The following is a 19,480-nucleotide window of genomic DNA, read 5'->3' as shown; positions in this document are numbered from 1 at the left end:
ATAGTCTCAAGAAGTTTTCCGTAATAATTCTAGGGAGACTTGAGAGATAAAGACTGTCAAACAGTTCATGATACCGAACTGTATGTAAGGAGCGACGCGGATCAATAGCAACCGAAACTGAATTTTGGAATTTTTGTATTTTGGAACGGAATTTTTATACCAATAGATATATAAAAAAAAATTTGATCATTAACTGATTTCAAATACACAAGTTTCATTAAGTTTAGCGTTGCCCATCAAAGGCCACGGGCCTGATAAAAATTGTCTTATTTTCAAAAAGGAGGGAAACACTCCCTAAAAGTCAAAGAATATTAATGGAAATCCCACCACCAGATTCATCATATCAGAGAACCTCATTGTAGAGGTTTCAACCTCCTATATGGGAAAATATGGAATTTTCTATTTTTTGCCAGAAGAAAGATCACGGATGCGTGTTTATTTGTTGGTTTTTCCCAGGGGTGATCGTATCGACTTAGTGGTCCTAGAATACCGAGAGAGAGCTCATTCGAACGGAAACAAAAAATTATGTTGACCTTTTTAAGTGACCAGAAGTATAGGAGGGTAACTAGGTGCCCTTTCCCACTCCTTTTTTCTCAAAAGTGTCTGATCAGAATTTTGAAATAGCCATATTTTTCATCATAGTGGAAATGCCCGATAACTGCGTCTTTGGATATAACACGACCCCTCATAGCTCTAGGGGAAAGGTCCTTAAGTTATAAAATTTGCTCATGGTTTAAGCATAGTATTTGTTATTGGGAAGTATGCATACATTTTTGGGTGGGGTTACAAATTTTCTGCTTGGAAGTTTTTTCACAGGGGAATTTTTGATTGGGAGAGAAGTTTATTGGGAGTGAAATTTTACAGAGGGTGAATTCCTATATAAAATCCTTTTTATAAGTCTTGCTTTATCTTTTCCGTCTCAATTTTACGCTTGGAAATGCTAAAGGTAATTGTCCTAGTTATATTTTCACCAGAATTGAATTTTCTAGAGGATATTTTCGTGGGGAGGTGGATTTTTCCGTGGAGTGATAGCTAGATTTTATGGCATTATTTAAGAAATGATCAAAAATTCAATAAAAAAACAATTTTTTTCAACTGAAAGTAAGGAGCAACATTAAAACTTAAAACGAACAGAAATTTTTACGTGTATGAAGGGGACTGCCCCCTCCTCAATACCTCGCTCTTTATGTTAAAATTTTAATTTTGTCCCAGTTCTTCAAGAATAACTCCTGGAACACAAGGGTCGTTTAATTAGAACCATAAGAAGCTTTTTTTTAAAATTACTAAATAACTTTAGAAGTTTCATAATTCGTTCACACGACTCCTCAACCCATGAGAGGAGTGAATCACTTTTTAATCACTGGTTTAATGCAATGGCCTCACGGTAAAAAAAAAAAGAAAAAAAAGGCATTTGTGACAATCCTTCTCTGGAACCATAATAAACTTGATTTTTTGTATATAGTAGCTTCAATGAAAATACCGACAAATATGTGGCAAAAAATTAGTGGCAAAATATATAGGGGGGGGGGCACAATCCACGGTCATGGATACCAGAAGAGAGCGAAGTTACCAGATACTTGGGGATACTTATGCATTTTTCCAGAAAAAACAATTTTTTAAATTAAAATTCTGATTAAAAATCCCAATTCAGTTTCTACAAGCTTGTTCCCCATTGAAAAAATGTAGGTGATGTCCTTTTCCCCTAGTTTAGAGCAACCAAAAAAAAGTTGAAAAATTTCTTTTTTTTTATTATTAGGACCAAGCAGGCAATCAGCTATACCTTGGTGTAAACCATACTGGTGTCTTGACATTCCATGGAGGACGCAAACAGCACCATTTCCGTTGGTGCGAAATAACGAAGCTCAACTACGAAGGAAAAATGTTTATTGTTCACTTTGCTATTGCTGAGGATTCTAGAACTAAGGTATTTGAAATATGGGTGTTTAAAAGTACGTAAAAGGTATTAAGAGCTCATAAGGAGTATGAGAAACTGATAAAGTTTGTATATATTGTGTGAAATATCCAGGAGTTTGTATGTATGAATATACAAAGAGCATTAAGAGTTTTTAAAGGGTATGGGAAACTAATAATAATATGTTTGATGCATCAAAGTATGTAGAAGTGGGTGTGTAAAAGTATGTAAAGAGCATTAAGAGTTCATAAGTAGCATAAGAAACTGATAAGGTGTGTATATAGTGTGTGAAGTATCCAGGAGTATGTATGTATGAGCATGCAAAAAGCATTCAGAGTTTCTAAGGGGCATGGGAAACTAATAATAATATGTTTGATACCCCAAGTATGTAGAAGTGGGTGCGTAAAAGTATGTTAAGAGCATTAAGAGTTCATAAGGAGTATAAGAAACTGATAAGGTTTGTATATAGCGTGTGAAGTATCCAGGAGTATGTATGTATGAGTACGCAAAGAGCGTTAAGAGTTTCTAAGGGGCATGGGAAACTGATAATACTATGTTTGATGCCCCAAAGTATGTAGAAGTGGGTGTGTAAAAGTATATAAAAAGCATTAAGAGTTAAAAAGGAGTATAAGAAACTGATAAGGTTTGTATAAAGCGTGTAAAGTATCCAGGAGTATGTATGTATGAGTATGCAAAGAGCGTTAAGAGTTTTTAAGGGGCATGCAAAACAAAGAATGATATGTTTGATGCCCCAAAGTATGTAGAAGTGGGTGTGTAAACGTATGTAAGGAGCATTAAGAGTTTATAAGGAGTATAAGAAACTGATAAGGTTTGTATATAGCGTGTGAAGTATCCAGGAGTATGTATGTATGAGTATGCAAAGCACATTAAGAGTTTTAAATGGGCTTGGGAAACTAATAACAACGTGTTTGATGGCCCAAAGTATGTAGATGTGGGTGTGTAAACGTATGTAAAGAGCATTAAGAGTTCATAATGAGTATAAGAAACTGATAAGGTTTGTATATAGCGTGTGAAGTATCCGGGAGTATGTATATATGAGTATGCAAAGAGCATTAAGAGTTTTTAAGTGGCATGGGAAACTAATAATTATAAGTTTGATGCCCCAAAGTATGTAGAAGTGGGTGTGTAAAAGTATGTAAAGAGCATTAAGAGTTCATAAGGAGAATAAGAAACTGATAAGGTTTGTATATAGCGTGTGAAGTATCCAGGAGTATGTATGTATGAGTATACAAAGAGCAATAAGAGTTTTTAAGGGGCATGGGAAACTAATAATAATATGTTTGATGCCCCAAAGTATGTAGAAGTGGGTGTGTAAAAGTATGTAAAGAGCATTAAGAGTTCATAAGGAGTATAAGAAATTGATAAGGTTGGTATATAGCGTGTAAAATATCCAGCAGTATGTATGTAAGAATATGCAAAGAGCATTAAGGGTTTGTAAGGGGCATGGGAAATTAATAAGAATATGTACGGAGTAGGTAAAGTTTGTAGGACTATACAGGTAAGAGTGAGTAAAGAATATTAAAAGCTTGTAAAGAGTATGGGAATAGTTTGGAAAGAATATGTAAAGTATTTAAGAGTATGCGTGAAAGAGAAGGTAAAAATATTAAGAGTTTGTAAAGAGTGTAGGAAAGGGATTGGAATTTGTAAATAATATGTAAATTATGTAGGAGTATCAAACAGTTCGTGGTAACGAACTGTAAGTAAGGAGCGACCCGGCTCAATAGTAACCGAAATTCTAAAAAACGGAACATTTATACCAATTGATACATCCAAAGAACTAAATTGTTATGGTGATTTCAAATATATAAGTTTCATGAAGTTTAGTCTTACCCATCCAAACTTGTGAGCCTGAGAAAATTTGCCTTATTTTAGAAAAAAAGGGGGAGACAACCCCTAACAGTCATAGAACTTTAATGAAAATCACACCATCAAATTCAGCGTATCAGAAGTTTCAAGCTCCTATCTGCAAAAATGTGGAATGTTGTATTTTTTGTCAGAAGAAAGATATTTAAATAACGATCAGAAATTTTAAAAAAATTCAGTTTTTTTTAACTGAAAGTAAGGAGCAACATTAAAACTTAACACGAACAGAAATGATTACGTATATGAGGGGTTCGCCACCTAGTAAATACCTTGCTCTTTACGCTGAAGTTTTTTTAGCACTTTCAAAAGAGCCATCTATTCTAATTAAACGGCCTTTGTGATTCAGGGGTTTTTGATTCGAACAAAATTGGAACTTTAGCGTAAAAAGCGAGGTATTGACTAGGGGTGAACTCCCGAATATACGTAATAAAAACATACGAATATAGAAATTCGTAATTTAGCCATTTAGCCAAAAAAAGGAAAATTAATATGGGAATTTTGTTTTAATTATTCATATACGGTTGGCCAAAATCAAAGCTGCATTAACTCAAAAACGTCCAGAAATTAAATAAAAAAAACAAGTTTTTTTTTAACTGAAAATAAGGAACGACATTGAAACTTAAAATGAACATAAATTATTCCGTATATAAAAGGGGTTGTCCCCTCCTTAGCGCCTCGCTCTTTACGCTAAAGTTTGACTCTGTCTTACAATTTTATTTTTTTAAATAATAAAAAACTTTAGCGTAAAGAGTGAGGCGTTGAGGAGGGAAAAACCCCTTTCATATACGGAATAATTTCTGTTCGTTTCAAGTTTTAATGTCACTCCTTACTTTCAGTTAAAAAAAACTTTTTTTTTTTTATTTAATGTATTTAAGAATACCTCTCGAGTATAACCTTAATTAAACCACTTTATAAGAAAGATGATAAGAGTGAGTGGGTTAATTATCGTGGTATGGTCTATGTAGGCAGCAAATTACTTAGAAATGTGATACTTCTTAGACTGAGAGATGTTGTAGACAAAGTTTTAAGAGAAGAACAGTTTGGTTTTAGAAAAGGTAGAGGATATGTCGACCAAATTTTCACTCTTAGGTTAATAATTGAGAAGGGCCTGAGTTGTCAAACACCTTTGGTCCTCAGTCTTATATGCTATGAGCATGCGTTCGATTCTGTTGATAGAAGATTTTTAGCAAAGGTTTTATCCTTGTGTGGTATACCAGACAAATACATTAAAGTGATAAGTGCTATGTACGTGAATTACACTGCTGTGGCTAAAGTAGGAAATAAGGTTAGCAGCTGGTTTTGTATTAAACCAGGAGGTACGCAGGGTTGCGTTCTATCCCCCTTTATATGGATTATTTTGATGGATTTTGTCTTGAGGAGCACAGGAAAGGCAATAGGAGACCACGGAATCAACTGGGGAGGAAACACTCCCCTGGACTTAGGTTATGCAGATGATTTAAGCATTCTAGATGAAAGTGCGAGCAAAATGAATGAACTTTTAGAGGTTTTGTGAATTCAGGGTGCTAGAATAGGTTTGAAATTAATGTTAAGGATACTAAGTCGCTAAGGCTAGAAATAAGTGAAGCTAAAAACGTGATGTTGTGTAACGAAAAGATTAATCAGGTGGGCAGGTTCACTTACCTTTCTAGTATTATTAGTAAAGGATGACAGATTGCCGAAGATTTTCCTATTCGGCCAACCGTTTAGGGCTAAACGGAAAGCATGTCGTCCTCGTTTGGGGTGGGAGGACGTCACAAAGAAAGATTTGAAGGAAATGGTAACTTCCTGGGAGGGTGTAAAAAGGGTGGCTTTGAATAGATTGGGATGGAGGAGGAGCGTGTGTAGCTGTGTTGGCCTTAGGCGGCTTGGTGCTGCGGTGAGTTGTTAGTTAGTTAATTATAGAGTATAAAGAATTTGCAAAGAGTAAGTAAAGTAGGTTATAGAATTTCTGTAAGAGTATGTAAAAAATATTAAGAGCTTGTAAACAGCTGGTAAAGAATATGCAATGTATTTAGGAGTATGTAGGCTATTAAAGAGTATGTAAAGATTATTAAGAGTCTGTAAAAGAATTTGGGAAACTGAGAAGAGTTTGTAAAAAGCATTGGAAACTGAAAAAAAATTGTAAAGAATACTTCAAGTATGTAGGAATATGTATGTACGAGTATGTAAAGACTGTTAAAAGTTTGTGAAGAGTATGCAAAGTATGCAAGAGAATGTATGTAAGATTATGTATAGAATATTTAAAAACGTAAAGAGCGTGGGAAAACTGATAAGATGTAGTAAAAAGCATTAAAAGTATGTAAGAACATGTCTCTAATACTAAATAAACATTATTAACAGTTTTTAAGGAGCATAGGGAACTGAAGGGAAATGGGAGTCTGAAAACTTTGACTGAGTATTTAATTTACTGAACTTTTAATCCTATGTTCTTCTGGATGGGGGTTCATATCCCGGTATCACTGATAATTTGGTTTCAAACGAGGGTCAGCGGTGTGGCTCCGTAAGCTTAGCCAGAGTTGACCCAGCTCCAAATATTGGGCCGGAGAAATATGGAAAAGGTAAACAGGTTGGGTGTATGAAAGGGCAGGCGGCATGGCCCCCAGCCCCCCAAAGCACTTCTTGGCTGCAGAGCCAAGGAACAGATATCAGAACCGCCAATAAGGACTCTAAAGTACTGTGCCGCATCTTTTACCTTTTTTACGTTTTGACACTTCACGATACTTTATATTAACACAGACTATGGGATATATGAGTGAAATTTTGATTGAAAGCACAGGAAGGCTGGTCCTCAGCCACTTATTTCACTTCTCGGCTGAAGGGTCAAGGAAAGGATACCAGCACTGCCGGTAGGGACTTTAAAGTACAGTGCTGCATCCCTTACCTATTTTATGTCTTGACGCTTCATGATATTTTGCGTTAATACAGACTATGTTATGTACGATTAAAATGTTGATAGTCTTAATGATTGAAGTTCTATCCTTGACATGACATTATCTCGCCAAAGAAACAGTAATATAAATACATACATATATATGTAAGCTTGTATATAAAAATAGTTATGTTATTGTTTAGGCAAAACAGGCTCTTATAACTGTTTTTTTTCCAAAACCTGTAAGGTGGCGCAAAACTGAAAAAAAAAATAGAAAAAGAAACAAAAATACCACGTAGGTTATTATAATGGGTAACTCTTTGGCTTTACTGTATAAAGCTAGAAAATATATTTTTTTTTTCTTTACAGACAGGTTTTATTTCCATCTCGCATCATTTTCCAATTCTCTTTGAATGAAAAATCTAAATTAGCCCCGTTTGTTCTTTTAATCGATTACACTATTATAGTTGACTCTTGTTCTATTGATTGGTTTTATTGAGCTTATGTCCTCTGTGGTCGGTATTCAAAGATAGTGTAAAGGAGTCATAATACCACCAATCGTGTTTGCCAATAGCAAACTGGAAGTTTTATTGTTAATTATACTAACAATACTATCAGACTTCATAGACATAGCTATCAGACTACATGCATGTTTAGCATGGGCACCCATATGTGGGGGGGGGACAGGGGGTTTCAGCCCTCCTGGCTGAATAACGCTGCCTTATGCTCGTATTAATTTAAAAAACGTTTTCCACAAAATAAGTTTTCCATAGGAAACTAAAGAGCTCCATTAAGCTAAAAATGGGTAGAAATAAAGTCAAATAACTTTCCAAGCGTAAAACTACCACAAATCACTATCAACAAATAGATGAAACTCAAAACTAACAGAAATCAGAATAAATAGCCGATTCGAACTCGAAACGACCAAAAATTAATATTACTAGGGCTGACAACCCCCATGGCTTCTCAAGACCAGAACATAATTTAGGATTTAAATGATTGTGGATTGTCAGTTTAATATACTTATACTGGTATTTATTCCTTAAAGTCTTAATTTTTTTGTATTTATTAAAGTAAAAAAAAAAGTGAAAACGTTTAAACGTATTTTGTTATCAGTAAAGCGCAAATTATGCGCTTGGACGATTACTTGACTTCATTTCTGCCCATTTTTGGCTTAATGGAGCTCTTTACTTTTCTTTGAAAAACTTGTTTTTTGGAAAAAGTTTTCTTTTTCAATTAGTTTCTGTTTGTTTTTTACTGACATAGTCATTTTCATGAAAAAAAAATTAATATTTTATATCTTTTATTCTTTTTTTCTATAAGAATCCAAAGTTTGGCTTGCTATTTGTATGTTGGGAGTAACTTTTTCAACAATTTCTAATCCTGACACAAATAGTTTTTTTTTTAATTTAATTTTATACCTCCTCAAGTTAACCTGAAAAATATAACTCAATGTTAACCTAGATACAGTTAGACTCTATTCATTTAATTAAACTGTAAGAAAAGAAGTAGTAATAGTAGTAGCCCCGAAAGCTTCAACCTGATACCCCCAGTCGTTCTCGATATATTGCTGAAGTGTCTTATTGGCAACCGCAAATAAAATGCATTTTGACTTAGTTTTAAAGTAGCATTTATTTATATAACATAATGGGCCACTTGCATAATTGTGGGGGGTGGGTTGACATGCCCAATATCCTTAAAGAAATAGTTGCTGGACCATTCTACTATGCTGAACAATAGAGTTGTCTCAAAATTTTGACTGGATGTGTTTGGGAAATAAATCGGCTTAAAAGACGAGCTGATTGCCCTCCAATCTCTTTTTGCCCTTAGAAAGGACACTAGAACTGGTAATTTTGAATCGAATTAGCTTCTTTCAATGTTTCAATGATATTGCTAGCTATTATACAAGTGGCGCTGCCTATGATATTGCTTATATGTCTTTTTGAAAACCTGTATTCATACAGTTTTGAACTTGCTTCCGCTGTGTTAACATCTAATTGGTGTTTTCACTATTGGTATTTTGCCAGTCGAAATTCCCCGTGTGTAACTTGAACATTTACAGACCGTGCATGTCCCTGGACTTTCCTAAGTGATATTAGTGACCTTGGTTCTTGATAATTGGATTGTAGGATTTTAATCATAGTTCTGAACAGTTAAAGAAATGAGGTGAGATTTTTAGTTTCAAATGGCTCATGTTTACCAATAAGGAAGCTCCTGAAAGACATAGATGTCTCACCTTTCGTACCCACAAAAAGAAAATTAACTAGAACCCCCCCCCCCCCGACTCCTATTTCTAAATCAACCACACATCTTAAAGGGATAAAAGTCCTAAACAGACTTCACACGACAATTCCTAGGTTAAATACCTTCAAAAAAAGAAAAAATTATGCCTGTAAATCACCCCTTGGGAGAACCTGCTTTAATATAATCTTACGTACTTATAAGTACTACCTCACTTAATTACAACCTTGCTTTCTATATGAACAAAATTCTGACTTTGTCTACAGAAAAAACCCTACTGGTCGACCCTTTACTAGAGAGCGGTTAATGGATATTGGAAAGCCTACATTTCTACTCGCTAACTCAACTTTTGAAGTAGTCTTACTAAATGATAGTCTGATAATTTTTTATTTTACCTTTCATAAGGCCACAGATTTAGCCCTTTCAAGGTCCAAGGAATTAATCGTTGAGGGTTCCAAAATCTTTGCCACATCAAAAGAAGTAGAAAAGTCCTATAAAATACGTGGTTTGTGGTGTTGACACCAGAAAACCAATAGAGGAATTTACAACTGAACTAATTGATTCTTTAGATCATCTCGTCCATCCAACGACAGCCGCAAGACTCAGCTTGAAAAATGATGGTAATCTTATACCCAGTCGCTCAGTGCTCATTGTACGCAAAAACGAGTTTCAAAGAGAAGTTTTTCTGTGTGGTATGGCCCTTCACCATAAGTTCTATAAACCAAAGGCCCTACAATGTGCAATTTGCCTAGCTCATGGTCATAGCAAAAATAATTGTAAGCAGTCACTCCAATCATGTAAAAAATGTGGTAAACCTAGCCACGTTACAGAAAATTGCACCGAGAAAGACGCCTACTGTAAAAATTGTAATAATAAGGGGCACACGGCACTTGAGAAGCAACTTTGTCCGGCCTATCACACGAGGGCCGAGATCCTCCGAACCTCTGTGATATTGAACTTGCCCTACTCCGTCGTAGCCGCTATAATCCCTAGACAACTAACTCCAAGTCGACCCTTAAATAGTCAAACTGAAATTTCAAAGGACCAGAAGAAAAAGGTCCCACCCCCAGGCAGGACCTCATTTAGGCTTCTGATTTACCCAATGGTCCACTCAATTTCCTCAACTTGAGGCCAAATTGCAGCCTTCCTCTTCCCAACTTCCAGTTTTATCACATCCACAAGTTATTCATCATCACAATCAAGAATGGCAAAGGTTAGCCACATACCTCGCAGTTTCCCATCTTATCGAGGTTGGCAGTGAACCAGTTGAACTTAAAAATATCCTTAAAAAAAGGCCATTACTACATTCCTAGGAGAGGAAATCTGGCAAAAAGCTACGGTATAACTTTTATCCTTCAAGGAAGGCATGGAATGCCATTCTAACTCAACATTTCCTACGATCCCAGCTGTTACTAGTCCCCCAGAAATTTGAAAGAATCACCAACACCTGAAACGATGGTAGAAGCACCAAGCCAATGCAAAACAAAGAAAAGAAAAAAAAAGCCGACCAACACAGTAACACAGAAATTGACGACCCCTCACGAAGTCTCTTCAGGCGAGGATGATGTTCAAAGGAAAACCCAAGTGAGAAGGTACCCAACAAGAATGCCTGACGACTAATTAATGTGTGACTTTTCATTTTTACTTAATTAGTCCCTTTCTAATAACACTGCTTTTAATTATTCCGACAAAGAAGGTATCCAGCATGCCAACACTATCAGCAGCTCCGATGGTACCTTAACTCATGCTAGTTGTAATTACCTTGATATTCTCGATTTTGCTACCAATGTGAAGCCAAAACTTGTAAATGATAATTCCCTTAATGTTCTTTGTTTTAACATCAGAAGCATCCGGGATAAGTGGCTCAAGTTTAAAGATTTAATTTCATTCAAGGGTGTCTGCCTTTTTGAAGTAATAGGATTAACAGAGACATGGCTTTCTGATAATGATGACACTAGGGATTTTTTACTCCCTGGTTACCAAATAATCCATATGCCCAGGAGGTTGATAAAGTGTTCTGGGGGTATCTCACTTTACATCCGTTCGAATGTAAATTTTACCAGGCTATCAGAGTGCGAATCTATTTTCTCTACACAAATAAATCTCAGATGTATTTATTCAATAATTGTTAACATAGTTATCGGCCAAAATTCCTATATACTCTCCTTATTTTATAAACCTCCACCATTTCCGACCTCATGTTTTTGTAATCTGTTTGATGATTTCTCTAATTTTATTAATCTACCCCATAAAAAGGCAATAGTTCTTGGGGACTTTAATTGTAACCTATTCAATGTTGGTAAAAATATTGAATCTGACACTTTTTTTGAATCGGTAACCGCGAGTGGTCTTCTACCCACAATTTTTTTCCCCAGTAGAGTCGATCCTGTGAGATCCAAATCATCATTAATTGATAACATTTTTGTATCCACTTCCCTGGGAAATGACCAGTCCTCAAATATAATATTTTAGGATCTGTCAGAACATTTTCCTATTTACTTGTCACTACCTTCACAACCAATACCTCTACGCTCTAGAATTAATATCCCAACACCTACTAGAAACTACAGCTCTGCAAATATAACCCATTTTATCAATTGCCTAAGAACCACTGACTGGTCCGATGTTTTAAATTGTCAAGAGGTAAATTCTGCCACAAATGGTTTTGCAGAAAGGCTAAGTGAGATTGTCCATTCAACTTTTCCTATTCGTAAACATAACCAGGAAACTATCCCTATACGCCCCTGGATGTCGCAGAGCCTCATTGTCTCCTCATATCGTAAAAACAAATTATATAAGTTAGTCTGTAAAACCGGTAGTGATTTTGACCTATCAAATTATAAACACTTATAAACTAAACTCATCCGTGAAGTGAAGAAAAATTATTTTTATAAAAAAATTCGCAATTGCAAAGGAAACCCTAAAAAGACTTGGTCCACCATTAATGATACGTTCTCAAAAAGTAGAAAATCTGGGTCTATACATAATCGCCTTAAAGAAACAAATGGCAGATTAATTGAACCATTACATGCGCCTGACGCATTCAATAATTATTTTTCTAATGTTCTTCATACTGAATCCCGCTCTTCCTTACAGGATGTACTCCCTTGCTTCAATCCTAGATTCATGTTTTTCTGCCCAACTGATAGCAATGAGGTACTTCAAATCATCGGTTCTCTTCCTAATAGTTTTACACCTGACTGTCTTGGATTAAGTAATAAGCTCCTGAAGACCATATCTCCTTTTGTTTGCGAGCCATCAAGCATATTGCCAACCTATCTTTAGCCCACGGAGTTTTCCCTGATTTACTAAAGTCAGCCATTGTTATCCCAGTTCTTAAAAAGGGCGATCCAACTGAGATAGGTAATTATTGTCCAATTTCAATTCTCCCTGTAATATCCAAAGTGCTCGAGAGAATCATCTTCAGACGTATGTCTCCCTTTCTGTTTGACAGTCAGCACTCTGTTTCCTTGATTTTTCCTCACCAATATGGCTTTAGGACGATATTTTCCACTTCTCATGCTCTAATTGACGCCACAAAGTTCATACGCTCACAACTTGACCTTAAAAAAAACTGTATTGGGTTTGTTTTTGGATTTTTCTAAGGCCTTTGACACGATCGATCATAGAATTTTAATAAGTAAATTAAATAGTTACGGTATTCGTGGTGTTCCCCTCTCTTGGTTTGATTCTTTTCTATCTGGAAGGGTACAGAGTATGAGCTTAGGTGGAGTATCCTCTCAGCCCTTACCTGTTCGGAGGGTTGTCCCGCAAGGCTCCGTTCTAGGCCCTATTTTCTTTCTACTGTATATCAATGATCTTGCTATGAACATAGGTCCTTCAGTATATTCTTTGCTACTTGTTGATAAAAGCAACTTCTTCATAATTCCTGCCAATTTACAATAGGCAATAAGCTCCGGACAAGTCCTTATGAACAGAGACCAGGCACGGTGCCTCAAGAATAACATGACTAGTGATATCAAAAAAAGTCAAGTAGTATTATTCAAAACCCCATACAACCAAGAGGTTACCTATACTGCTCTTGGTCTCAAGAACTTCTCTGACATCTTTCAAAAAGTGGAGGTTGCCAAATTTCTTAGTGTATTTATTGACTCATGCTTGCCCTTCTCTAATCATATTTCTTACATCACAGCAATAATTTTGAGACAAGTAGCTATGATTAACCGTGTGAATTATTTTATTCCTCCTGACATCCTAGTTACCCTCTATTATTCCTTTATTTTTCCTTACCCTTCTTATTGCGGATCAGTTTGGGGAAATACAAACCTGTCCTTCACTAAAAAACTCAGATTTGCCCAAAACCGTGTCATTAAAACAGTTTTTCGTCTTTCCCTTCTGTATCCAATTCGTGATTTATATTCAGGTTTTGGTATAGCTCCACGTGATCAAATCATACAAAAACTAAACATATCGCTTGCTTACTCTGCTTTCCACAAGAATCTTCCTCCTCGACTACTAACCTATTATAACATTAATAATTCGGAAGCCCCCTGTCTCCGTTCATCCAATCGAGCCTTTATAATCCCTAAATGTGTTTCTAGTGCTGCCCAGCAATCTCCCATTTACAAATCCATTATTCAATGGAACAAAATACCCTCCAGTGTTGAACTAGCCACAAGTTTCTGCAAGCTGTATAAAAATGTAACAAAACTTGATAATATAATTTAATCTTTCCATTTTTAACCAATTTGCTTTAATTACCCATGTTTTATTCTTCTTTTTTTTCTTTTTTTTTCAGTTTTATTTTAATTTTTTTTTCTTTTTTTGCTCCTTAACCAGTTCTCTTCTAGGATCTTTATTGTTATTGATGTTTGTATTATGTTTTTATTCGAATAAATTGAATTGAATTGAATACAGTTTTTTCGTTTAATTCGAACTCCCCTAGACGCTTCCTAAAAGTGTCATCTTAATGCTCTTACCGTCATTAGTTGCAGTAACTGTAGTGATAGTATTAAAACTATACACAAAGTGCCTTCTGGCTAGTTCAAAATCCCCCATAACTCATTGTTAAATGTCTAACTTGATAATGTAAGTTATTCTTGAGATTTTGCTGTGTCACCTTTTTGAAAGTCAACATGCTCATAGTTTATTTTGATTTCGTTCAACGTCTGCCTAAATATTTCTTATATTTGATTACTGAAGACACTGTTATATTCTCTTCGGACTATTGGTTGTACAAAATGATTATCTCACAATTTCGATCGAATGTGTTTGGGGAAAAGGGGATATCAGGGATGGGGGCTATTTTCTCTCCATCATGCTTGACTCTTGAAACGGAACTATAACTATACGTTTCCAATCAAATGAGCCTCCTCTAAAGTTCACAAGACAACCCCTTCATAAAAAACTTACATGCCACCGAGGCATAGCTTCAACCCTTACCCCATACTCTGAGGGTTATGTCAACCCCTAAGGCCATGTTATGAGATATTTGGAATATTTTTTGGAATATATCTATATATCTCAAAATTTCTATCGGATGCATTTGGGGAAAATATGACGTGGGGGGTATAGCGGCCTTCCGATAAATTTGACTCTACAAAATGGCACTTACACTTCCGATTTCCAATTCAATGAGCCCCCCTCTGAAGTTTATATGACCACCGTTTCCATAAAAACCTTATATGCCCTAGGGGCATAACTTAAAGCCCTTGCCCTGAGGACTGTGGGGGGAGGTTCATCCTCAAAAACATAATTTCTGGACTTTAGAACTACGTGAAACAAAATAACTATCTCGAAATTTCGATTGGAATTTTTTGGGGAAATGATGGGCGCAAGGGGGAATTGTTGCCCTCCAGTCACTTTTGATTATTAAAGAGGGCACCTTTCAATTTCCAACTGAATGAGATCTTTTTGAAGTTTCTACGACAACAAATGGCCATCTTAAAATTTCTGTCAGATGCATTTCGGGGAAATACGACGTGCTTGTGGAGGGGAGGGGTATCTTCCCTCTGACCGCTTTGACTCTTAAAAAGAGCACTATGACTTCTGATTACTAATCCAATGAGCCTTCTCCGAAGTTTATTCGACCACCATTTCTATGAAAACCTTATATGGCCCCAGGGTGTGACTTACAACCCCTGCCCTGAGGGCTATGGGGGGGGTTATCCTCAAAGACATACTTTCCCGACATTTCAACTATGCTGAACATAATGGCTATCTCAAAAATTCTGATTAGATGTGTTTGGGCAAATGATTGGTGAAGGGGGGGGGGGGGCTTGGTTGCCCTCCAATCTCTTTTAACTGTTAAAAAGGCCAGTAGAACTTCTGATTACCAATCAAATGAGCCCCTTCCGAGGCTTATACGACAACTCTTTCTATAAAAATCCTTATATCCCCCCAAGGCGTAACTTACAACCCTAACCCTGAAGGTTGTGGGGGGGGGCATCCTCTAATTTATAATGTTGCGGCTTTTAAACTACGCAAAACAAAATGGCTATCTCAAAATTTTAATTGAATGTGTTTGGTGAAATGATTGACGTGGGGGGGGGACTGTTTGCCCTCCATGAGCTCCTTTTGTGGTTTCTATGACATTTCTTCCTGTAAGAAGTGTAAAAAAAATAAAAATAAATAATTTATTGCGGCCAAATCACTCTGTACTTAGACAACACTATCATGCTGCCTATTATATTTTATTTTGAGATTGCTATTATACAGCATTGGGAGTACCGATTGGACAAGGTAAGCCCCTCCCCCTAACATTGAGCCTATGGTCTCCCATGATGTTTAGGCTGGGGCACCAAAGGGGGAGGGATAGAGGACGATTTCCTCAAATTGATTTTCGCCCCCTAGATTATAGAATATTCCTATTTTGGTATTTATATTTAAAAAGAAATAATCCAAAAAGCAACAAAATTATGAAGGGTCACGAAAAAAAAAACAGATATCAAAAATTATTTTACAGCTCTTCTGAAGTTATTAAAGAAGACCCACTTTTTAGCCTACTTAGACAGCGACTCACGCTGCCAGTATTCCTGATAGCATCAGAATCAGTCAGGGGACTGAAGTCTGACTGAAGAAAGTGACTAGAATCGTTAAAAACAAGAGATACACAAATTCTAAAGGCTACATGAATATCATACAATAATAAAAAAAAGACACAAATCAAAAATTATAAAGAAAATTCAAATCTAGCAGCGGCTTATTAACAGAAATATTTGTTTCAAGAATAAGGTTCCTTACTTTGTCGTATATTCTAGAGTGGTATCAAGAGGAAAGAACAAATTGGCATCAATAAAGTAGGGCAATAAGAGATATAAGATTCAATAGAACAATGAAACAAAATATTTTAAATTTACGTTAGGAAAATTCGTTTGAGCTTTCTCAGAATAGTTTGTATAATTAAGCATTATTTGACAAGAATAACAATTTCATCAGATTTAGACAACACGCAAGCCTTCAGTCTCAAGTCTTCATGCTCTCTACTTCCCCCTCCTACTATATGTTGATAGTTGTGTCAAATTTAAAAGTTGCCCGATCATATGAGAATTTCTTTCAAAAACATCTTGTTTAAATTCCCTCACCCAATTAGAAAAAAGACATAACAGAAACATTTTAGTGTTTTGCTTATCTCGTGGGCAAACGATAATGTCTCGTGGAATAAACTTATGATTAAAGTCCTTGGATCTTCTAAACCTTGTTTGTTCAAACCATCGTTTTATCTAGGAATAAAAGTTTAGATCAAGAGTCAAAGAAGGAAAAAAATAATGGAAAGTATATTTAGCAAAGGATAAAAGTTTCATTCCAAGCAATCCTTGCTCATAATTAAGAACTTCAGCTTTTCTCTTTTTTCTCCGAAGATTTTTTTAATGTTATATTTCACGAAGTTTATTATTTATTGCAGTTATAAATTAAATGGGCTGCAGCACTTTTTGTGCCATATGCCATTTATTGGTTTCACAGAAATCAATAAAAGAGCAAACTATCTAGCAAAGAAATTCTTATTCAAAAAGTAACAAAGACAGTAATATTAATTTTATAAAAACTTTTAGGACATTTACGCTTGAAGTGTCCAACTTGGGACTGGACTAGACATGTCACCAAAAAGTAATTGGCAACTGTGAAAATAAATTTAAAAATTCAAAAGATTTTTATCGGTAAAAGCCTTTCTGGATATTCAAAACTCAATAGTTCACAGAAGTTTGGAAAATTGTGTTAAATGTATATTTTCTTCAATGAATTTTCACAAACAATAAAATAAATACAAAGAATCGGTAAGCGAACCAGGAAATAAAAAGAGGAAAATAAAAACTCTTTCCCAAGACCATAAAAGCAATTGTCAGGAACGTTAAAATAGAAATTGCGTTGGGGAAATGGACACAAAATTAAACAAACACAATATTTAAGAAAAAAGGAAAAAGTATAAAATTCATCTAATTGACATTGACCTAGTCTTAGAAATAAAAAAAACTAATTGAAAAAGAAGTTTCCGCCTAAAGTTGACGCGAAAAATTCGGCAACACTGAGATTAAACGTTTATGGTTGAAAGTAAAATTATATCAGTGCAAATCATCTCGAATGCTAAAAAATCTCATAGAGACTTTAATTTTCATAGAAATATGTCTCATTTATTAATGATAGTAGAGATAGTTGCTGTGCTTCGTACCACATTTCCCTATGGAGCAGGTGCAATTCCTTTATGGTAGGTAATTCCTGACACATTGAATAGGGAGTATACTGAAACACTCCATTGAGAGGTAGGGGTGCATACTGAGACACTATTGAGAGATAGGGGAATATGACAACACTTTATTGAGATATAGGGTATTCCGCTCTGAAAATACCTCCCCCGGAAAATACCCTCAGCTGAAAATACCCCCCCCCTAAAACACCCCCTGGGAAATACCCCCCACGGAAAATACCCCCCCCCCCCCCCGCGTGGCAAATAACCCCTCAGAAAATATCCCTCCCTCCCCCCCCCCAATTTGGCTTTCCAAATTTGGGAATTTTATTTTAGTTTTATTTTTTTAATTTCCGTAGGCGGAAGGAGTTTTGGTATTTGTGTGTTTTGGGCAACTTAGTCAAGTTTATGCTGTCTAAAACTCGAGAACAAAACCGGTTTCTTCTTTAGTTTTTTTCAGCTTAGCGCGAAACAAAACAAAGACAAGTGACAGAATATATGGGAAATACATAATGTGGGCTATATATTTGCACATAAGGGGGGGGGGAGTATTGGGATAGTTTGAAGTCAGAAAACAATTCTTTCTAGACAATTGACCACTAAAAAACTGCAGAAGAATTGCGTGGTAGCTGGAAATTTTGTTAACTAACTAACTAAAAAAAAAAAAAAAATCCCAGTGTAAAATAAATATAATGTTTCATTTAACTGTTTTCTCCAAGTTTTAAATTTTTTTTTTCAATGACCGTTTTTCCAAGCATTAAGTACTATTATTAGATTAATGTAGCGTTTCATTTAACTGTTTTGGCTTTAAAATACACTTATCTATCTATCTATCTAATATGCAGAATAAGTGTACCAAACAAATTTTGCATGCAGACCCGCTATACTTTACCCCTCCCCCTCTAATGTGCAAATCTATGGCCCAAATTTATCTCTAAAGTAACGAAGAAACTAACGAAAAAACCGGTGTGTTCTCGAATGTTATACAAAGTAAACTTGAGTGAGTGGCGCATAATACACAAGTACCAAAATTCCTTCCCCCAACGGAAATAAAAAAAACAACAAAAAACAAATAAAATTCTCAAATGTGGAAAGCCTTATTTTCCACGAGAGGGGGGTGGTATTTCCCGAGGCAGGGGGGAGCATTTTACGCGGGGGTATTTTCTGGGGGAGGGTACTTTCCATAGAGGGTATTTTCCATGGGGGTACTTTCCACGGACGGGGTATTTTCCGGGGGGGGGGGTATTTTCCACGGTTTTTTTTTGGGGGGGGGGGGGTGGGGGGGGCGTATTTTCAGGGGGTAATCGCCGGGGGGGGGGGGTAAACACTGGCCACCATTCCTAAGTAGTATAGGCATTTAAGGTTCTGCAACATGCCCTCCCCGGATTTCTACAACATGCCCTGTTTTCTTGACACAGCTGGCAGGATTTCCAAGGCATACCCCTGTTTCCAAGACGAGGTGACGCAATCTTGTTTGATTATTAGAAGGAACACAGCTGGCCAGATTCCCATGACATCCGGGATCCCCGTGACCAGGTGTAATAGAGGATGACACCATCGTGTGTGACTTAATAGATTTATTTAGGGTTAAGTAATCATACATGGACTTATTAGGAATAAGACGACGCAAACCTTACGCAATGACAGCGCACATGTTGTGTAATGACGGCACACATCTTATGTAACGACGGGGCAAACGTTTATTTTTCCTTACCCTTTATTTCCTGATCCCGGCTTACTGGCAAAACTGAATTAAACAGAACACTGGGCTCTATTTTTGTATCTCTATCAATGTGCATACTCCAGGCTATCACGTATTAAATAATTCCTCAGACCAAACTCGCTAAGCATAACAAGATGAGGAAGAGATAAGAAGAAGTCAAGAAGAAGAGATAAGGAAGAGGTCAAGAAGAAAAGTGAGGATAGCTTCATT

At 36.1% G+C, this 19,480-nt stretch overlaps 1 protein-coding gene across 1 annotated transcript in view; it reads left to right on the top strand.

Annotated features, from left to right (window-relative positions):
• LOC148948377 (protein 4.1-like) overlaps positions 1-19,480 on the top strand; it is a gene marked incomplete at its 5' end in the record, with an annotated part of 340,764 nt that overhangs the window by 106,706 nt on the left and 214,578 nt on the right. Inside the window, one exon of the mRNA XM_089094909.1 lies at positions 1,757-1,924. Within this exon, the coding sequence (XP_088951035.1) occupies positions 1,757-1,924 (168 nt within the window). The remainder of the gene's footprint in view (positions 1-1,756; positions 1,925-19,480) is intronic.

This window comes from Artemia sp. Qi Xiang Cuo, chromosome 9 (assembly GCF_049724085.1).
Source record: "Artemia sp. Qi Xiang Cuo chromosome 9, ASM4972408v1, whole genome shotgun sequence".
Taxonomy (NCBI): Eukaryota; Metazoa; Arthropoda; class Branchiopoda; order Anostraca; family Artemiidae; genus Artemia; species Artemia sp. Qi Xiang Cuo.
Note: the sequence above shows the minus strand (reverse complement) of the source record. Positions and strands in the feature narration are given on the sequence as shown.